The following is a 7795-nucleotide window of genomic DNA, read 5'->3' as shown; positions in this document are numbered from 1 at the left end:
GTGTCGTTGCCACTGCTCTTCTCTGCACAGATCTCAAAAGGCTACTTGATGAAGATGTCGAAGCCAAGCACATGGCTACCTACAAAAGATCCCCACCACCATCATCAAAAACTATTATTCGTGAACTGCAGTATACAGGGGGGATGGGTGCGCCGCGACAGCCATGACTGGTAACACGGCATCAGTCATGTGAAGACCAGTACCCCTCAAGCTGTTAGCTTGGGATAGCACCTCTGATGCTGCATATGTTAAAAAATTTTATCTAGGGGGAATGTGAAGGGTTAAAACTAAAATCAAAGCTGAAGTTTCGTTTTCTCCATTCTCTGAAGGTTTCATTTCCCCATTTTTGTTGCTGTAAGACAAATTTTTGTAATTGTCATGGGCTGTCATGAAACCAGACTGTTCTCATCAGGTACAAAGATAAGGGGCTCGGGGGGGGGGTGTATTGCTCTGAATATGCTATTGTACTACTTTCTATACTACGTACATATATTTAGTTTCCGGTTTTCTTGCAATATTATTGGCTTAAAAAGTGAAATGATGCTATTGGTACTTGAGAACCTTGCATAATTAAACCAAAGATTATAAAAGATGTGACTAAAATAAAGGGGCTTAGTGATCTGTCTCGATCCTCCCACACAGAGACCCCCGTCTCCGTGTGGTCATTTGAGTTGCTAGCAACACTGGAATAATGTGGACATCACTGGCTCAACCGTGAAGGGTTAATTTAGCCCTCCCTAAATAGCTACCTCGACAGAGGGATGGAGTGCAGGATATTATGGATGAACAAGGAGATATAAGTTCATATTCCTGATAATAAGTTAACAAAATGGAAAACAAAAACTCACATTTTCCCATTTAATTATAGAAAATTTTAAAAAAAAGCCCCACATTAGTAATGACCCCAGTTACAAAAATTGTCCAATTACTGAACCTACATGGCGAGTGCAGTCACCAGTTTTTAGTTTACCGGCCTCCCCAAAACATCGAAGAAATACTGTTTAAAGACAAAAACACATGGAACTTAAATTGGATTTCAATGTATTTTTTCATATATTAAAGAAAAACTAATATATCACCCCCACCCATTTCCAAACCGAACATAAATATTTATTTAAAAAAGAAAAATATGCATACTCAGTAATGTTTCGTTCGTAAAAGTCTGATCATTCATTACAAAGTCAATTCCCCCACAAGTTAATCTCTGTAAAGGAAAAAAAAAATTGAAACTTAAAATTGCCGCTCGTTCCTTCACTACAACTTCCCCCAGAAATGTACAGTAGTAATTAGAACATAACAGTAATGGGGGCAGAAAATGACAACAGTTTATTAAACCCAATAAAATCTGGAGAGAAAAAACCCGTCATTATCGCCACAATCCCACAGATCTGCAGAACAAGTTCCCGGCTCATCTTTATCCCACACTAAGCGAAGGAAAAATGAAATCCAAAACTACAACTCCCGTAAAAGTCCTGATACGACCGGACGGACGGAAGAATAATGTTATGTAAAAAGTAACGCGACTGCCCGGAAGGTGTTATATTTCTGGAGATAAACTCCCCAGTAAGTTTCTTGTCCCCAGTAGAATGAATTGCACTTTTCTAATATTCCGGAGTTTGCAGCTTTTTGTAATTATAATAACATGGAAAACATTGTATTATATTCCACAATAAAAGTAACGGAAAAAGACGACTGTGACATCGGTGTAAATGTCCTTTATTTATAGATTGGATGACGAGATCAGGAAATACTGTAAGATCCATTTATAATTATTTCCCATTTTTATAAAAAAAAAACAAACAAAAGTCCTGGAGCAGAAAATCCGGGGATTATGTTTCATTCTTATTTCTCTGTTATTCTGGATGATATTTCGTGGTGTTATATAATCTCTCGGGCTGATTGCCTCACAGTCATCAGGAGCCCGGTCATTAGCATAAAATTAGCATATTCTGATTCACAAACATTTTTCTTATGAAATCATTGTTACTATCGCTCTCTCCATTTCTGGCAAATGATCAGCTGCTCTTAAAGGGAACCTGTCAGGACGATTTTACTGCGGAGTCTCGTGGTCCATCTGTATAGATCCCAGTACAACAATAAAGATGGCGCCTGTCTGGTAGTGATCCGATGTGTCAGCGCCGAGAAACCCAGCTCTGAAGCCACATGCAGATTAGTCTGGACGATCATTGGGTCCATGTCAGCGCAGTCACAGCGCTCGTCCACGCTGATCTGCAGGAGGCGTCAGAGCCGGATCTCTCGGTGTTTGTGCATCGGGTCACTACAATACAGGGGTCATTATTATTGCTGCACTAGTGATATACAGTCGCACCACTAGTATCTGTATTAAACTCATCCCTAATAAGAAAATACAAAGCTGCACTCTGGATTGTATAGAATGGTAAATCTAGAAAATTGGAACAACATTACTGCCATAGAAAATAGATAACTGCTATATTATGTATATATTTTCCAAAATTCCATATATACATAATATAGCACTTACCTATTTTTTATGGCCGTAATGCAGTTCCAATTTTCTAGATTTACCATTCTACACAATCCAGAGTGCAGCTTTGTATTTTCTTTATTGTTGTGTTAGCTGGCTCCTGTTCACACTAGTTGGGATGTGCTGCTCAGTTTTTCTGCTTGTATTAAACTCATCCCTAGACATTCTCCGTATAATAACTCCTCCTCTTCCCGCTGGGATCACATGATGCTCACGGCGTTATTACCCTGATGAGCGATCAGTGTGGAGCTGATAATGGTGAGTGATCAGTGCGGAGCTGATAATGATGAGTGCTCTGCAGCACCATGTAAGCAGGGCTGTGGAGTCGGAGTCGTGAAGTCGGAGTCGGTGTCATAGAAATTGAGGAGTTGGAGGATTGGCTTACCGACTCCACAGCTCTGCATCTACTGTAAGGCCACTTTAAACGTCCGTATGAAATCAGTACCGGTGTCATCATGTTTTGGATCAGTGTGTCAGCCATGTTTTTCCGGTACGGATAAAGAAAGAATGAAATGAGAAACATGGGCATGTGAAGGAGACCTTACATGGAACCTCGAGAGTCAGGAGGAGGATGAAGGACAATGCTTTAATCTGTTACCAGCAGACATTTCCCTGTGTAACATGTAAAAACGGATAATGACCCCTCCGGTATAATACAACATTTGCTCTGTGCTCCGATGTCTCCTGTACTGATATCTAATCATATAAATAGAAAAATATCAATAAAATCAGAACAAAACTGAAGCTACAATAAAATGAAACCCAAATCCTCACAGAAAATGTTATAACGAATGTAAAAAGCATGAAATAAAGCGACATAATGTTATATGCAGTGATCCCACCCCCAGTATAATGCGCCATTAATGAGAATAACTGTGTAAGAGACACAAATATGTAAAGACTTCACCCAAAAGCTTCCGAGAAAATGTGACCTCCATCACCAGGACCCAGCCGGAGGCCTCACAATTCTGCTTTGTAATTGTTTTTTATGAGCGCTCATTTTATTTCGGGATTAGACTTAATAATCAGATTATTGCATACGGCCGGTTCCTAAACAATCACACACAATGAAGTAATGACAGAAAAAAGGTGAGATTCTTCGGTCCACAAGGATGGAGGCAGAACACGTCTCGCGTCCGGCTCTGTAATGACAAAAAGTACAAACCGTTCCCATTAGAGGTCATTACACCGGTCTAATAATGTCCTTGTTCGGCTTTGGATACATGTGGAGATTGACTGTTTGTTAGGGAATTCCCACATGTATTCAGGCTGTCAAGTAGCCGCAAATCATGCAGCTGCGGCAACAGAAACTAAATCTCCGAGCACTTCCAAAGCTGAGCATATTTCTCTCATCACCAGAGGTGACCCAACTTTTGAAGGACACCTTGGCTTGGCAGTTGGGCTCACATATATTGGCCAATCTATGGGCTTAGTACCTTCTTTTTTACTGTATCTTTCATAGCAGATTTGCATATAAATATTTCATTTGTACACTATATAGCACTCTTTGACCCATTTTCTATGGCAGTAATGCAGTTTCAATATTCTAGACTAATCATTCTTGGTTAATCATGGTGCAACCTTTATTGTTTTTCAAGTTGTATGATTTTTTTGGTTGACACCTGATCACACTAGCTTTGGATGTGCTGGTCTTTTTCACTATTTGTATCAAACCCTTTTTGGACATTCCCACTCTCATCAGCCACAGGTTATTTTAAATAGTTAGCTGGTCTGTTCCTGCCCCATGAATTGTAGGCTTTTTGCCCAGGAGAGGTGACATATCAGAACAGGGACCCAACGTTTGAAGGACGCCTTGATGTGGCAGTTGGGCTCACATATATTGGCCAATCTATGGGCCAAGTAACTTCTTTTTTACTGTATTTTTAATAGCAATTTTTCATATACATTATATAGCACTCTTTGACCCATTTGCACCGTCCATGTACCGGGAATATACAGCATTTATATTCTCCTTCTTTAAGTGACGATCACATAATGATCAATATATACTGTATATGGAAAAAAAGACGAATCTCACCTTTCTTCCTCACAATCCTTTTACAATCCCTTCCCTCCTCCCCACTTTCCTCTTTACCCCAGTAAGTTTCTCCTAATTCTCCCCTCATTGCACGGCGGCAGCATTTATAGAAGACATCACCACTCACCATTAGGCGTTGGCCGGATTATTGGAGTCGGAGGATGTGTCCGAAGCTGTAAAAATAGGAAATGATTTATAGCAAAATCCCGCAGATTCATAAGATGTCACAGATGAAATGTGAGTAGAAGGTGGAGAAACACTGGAAACCTTCTCTTTACTGTTTTTTGTTTTTCTTCATTCATGTGCAGCAGTTTTCAGTCTCCAGAAAATGTCTGGTTTTCTTTTTAGAGAGCGATTAACACACAGAATGGCGCCTGTGTCTGTCCTCATGGGGTGTAACTTGCTACATCAGGACGTACATACAGCTCTAGCAAAAATTAAGAGACCACAGCACAGTTTTACAAAAATCCGCTTCTCTCCATGTCTGACAGCCGTTCCATTCCAGTGTCAGTTGAATTCCAACCAGAGTACACCTCATTCTACTTAATGAGCTTCTGACTAGGTGATCACCTGAACCAAATCTTATTTAACAAAGGAAAGTATAAAAAAGCCTGCTGTGGTGTTCACAATCCTTTTTTAATAGTACAAGCTGGATGGCAAAACAACTGCTAGTAATATCCCAAAAGTAATAGGAATGAAAAAATAGTAACTTTTAACCATGCCAAAGGAGTTGAACAGTAAATTCTTGAGTGAGGAAAAGAAGGGCTCAATACTGGCTTTACTAGCAGTGGGATACAGTGAGCGTCATGTTGCCTCCATCCTTACAAATTTCTAAGACGGCAGTCCATTACAACAAGGTCAAGCAGTAGAAATTGGGGACAACAAAGTTACAGACTGGTAGAGGGTGAAAACGACTCTCCACGGACCGGGATGACCGTCATCTTATTCAAATGTCACTCAGCAACCGCAGGATGACATCAAGTGACCTACAGAAGAAATGGCAGCTGGCGTGAAGTCCACAGCAAGAACAGTTCGTAACAGGCTCCTAGAGGCAGGGCTCAAGTCACGTAAAGCTAGAAAAAAAGCCTATCAATGAGAAGCAAAGGAGAGCCAGGCTGAAGTTTGCCAAAGACCATAAGGATTGGACCATAGAGGACTGGAGTAAGGTAATCTTCTCTGATGAGTCTAATTTTCAGCTTTGCCCAACACCTGGTCATCTAATGGTTAGACGGAGGCCTGGAGAGGCGTACAAGCCACAGTGTCTTGAACCCACTGTGAAATTTGGTGACGGATCGGTGATGATCTGGGGATGCTTCAGTAAGGCTAGAATTGGGCAGGTTAATCTTTGCGAAGGACGTAAGAATCAAGCCGCATACAAGGTTATTCTGGAAAAACAGTTGATTCCTTCTGCTCAGGCAATGTTCCCCAACTCTGAGGACTGTTTTTTCCAGCAGGACAATGCGCCATGCCACACAGCTAGGTCAATCAATGTGTGGATGAAGGACCACCACATCAAATCCCTGTCATGGCCAGCCAAATCTCCAGACCTGAACCCCAATGAAAACCTCTGAAATGTAATCAAGAGGAAGATGGATAGTCAGAAGCCATCAAACAAAGAAGAACTGCTTCCATTTTTGTACCAGGAGTGGCATAAGGTCACCCAAAAGCAGTGTGAGACTGGTGGAAAGCAGCCAAGACGCAGGAAAGCTGGGATTAAAAATCATGGTTATTCCACAAAATATTGATTTCTGAACTCTTCCTGAGTTAAAACATTAGTATTGTTGTTTCTAAATGATTATGAACTTGATTTCTTAGAATTATTTAATGTCTGCATATTTTGTTATTTTGAACATTTCTCATACACAAAATTTAGTGTTTGGAAATTCGGAGACATGTTGTCAGTAGTTTATAGAATAAAAGAGCAATTTACATTTTACTCAAAAATATAAAGAGAAAAATCAGACAAAATTAACATTTTGCAGTGGTCTCTTAATTTTTGCCAGAGCTATACAAGTCATTGTGATGGAGCTGGGACAGAAGTTGTGTCCGTGCCGTCCGCAGCATATAAAGCTCCCACTGCATCTTCTGGGACCAGAGCGAGTGCAATCCCAGCACTTTATTTCCTTGTTCCACTTTAATAGAAATCTGCCACCAGGGTTTTGCCACCTAATCTGATAACAGCATAAGACAGAGACCCTGATTCCAGCGCTGTGTCACTTACTGCGCTGCTTGCTGTAGTTTTGATAAAATCCCTCTTTTCTCAGCAGATTATCACTAGAGGACAAGTTATGAGCTCTGTATATCTCTGTATTGATTGGCAGCTTTTCATGTACCCTGTGCATAGGCAGAAAGTTGCCAATCAGTGGTGTGGGCAGAATTATATAAAGCTCAGCATGCAGAGAACTGCTAGATTTGCAACGTATAAAATAGTAATGTTATCGAAATGACAACAAGCAGCCTGGTAAGTGGGAATCAGGGTCTCTGCCCCTATATTATGCTGCACTCAGAAGGAATAGCAAAAACTTAATGACAGATTTCTTTTAAAGAGAGTCTGTCATCCACAAAATTCTAATTGACCCATTGATACATTCATATAGGAGATTTAGCCCCTATAAAATAAGACCCGTGCTATAGATTTTACTTTTTTCATTTTATATAAATCAGTTTTACTAGATATGTAAATGAAGGGACCTCAGTGCACCACTGGTGTGGCCAAGAGCTCAGGACACCGTACCGTCCCCTCTATTACAATCCTCAGCCCTGCACGCATTGACACTGCAGGGGTGTAAAGCACACACAGTGTCAGTGTGCGCAACTGCGTTCTGATCCCTCTACTGTAGGGGTCCTCAAACTACGGCCTGCGGGCCACATGCAGCCCACCAAGGACTTTTATCCGGCCCCTGGGCCCAGCCAACATTTAACTGCAGTAAAATGCCGGCGGGCCCTGTAATCGCGGGCGGGACGAGGTGCCGATGAAAGGCGTTGCACAGCCCTCCGTATGCAGCACACACGGCCCGGCCTGATGACGTCACGCTGCCTGTACCTGAAGAAGATGAGCGGGCGCCTCTTCAGAGCAGCGGGGGGACATAGGCGAGTACTGTTTTTTTTTTTTATGCCGGGTCCTATTGGGGACATTTACCTGCCTATTGGGGACCTGTGCTACTGGGCACTGATCAGGCTGCATTGATGGGCACTGATCAGGCTGCATTGATGGGCACTGATCAGGCTGCATTGATGGCACTGATCAGGCT

General features: G+C 41.6%; 1 protein-coding gene across 2 annotated transcripts in view; it reads right to left on the bottom strand.

The window, feature by feature from the left end:
* Positions 1-3073: 3073 nt before the first annotated feature.
* LOC141048425 (class I histocompatibility antigen, F10 alpha chain-like) overlaps positions 3074-7795 on the bottom strand; it is a 299540-nt gene continuing 294818 nt past the window's right edge. For both annotated transcript variants that reach the window (XM_073543981.1, XM_073543980.1), the window contains exons 7-8: positions 4672-4717; positions 3074-3648 (exon numbers count right to left, since the gene is read on the bottom strand). In XM_073543981.1, coding sequence (XP_073400082.1) covers positions 4674-4717 — 44 coding nt within the window. In that variant the 3' untranslated portion in view covers positions 3074-3648; positions 4672-4673. The remainder of the gene's footprint in view (positions 3649-4671; positions 4718-7795) is intronic.

Source organism: Dendrobates tinctorius, unplaced genomic scaffold, assembly GCF_039654945.1.
Source record: "Dendrobates tinctorius isolate UK_male_01 unplaced genomic scaffold, ASM3965494v1 ptg000135l, whole genome shotgun sequence".
NCBI lineage: Eukaryota > Metazoa > Chordata > Amphibia > Anura > Dendrobatidae > Dendrobates > Dendrobates tinctorius.
Note: the sequence above shows the minus strand (reverse complement) of the source record. Positions and strands in the feature narration are given on the sequence as shown.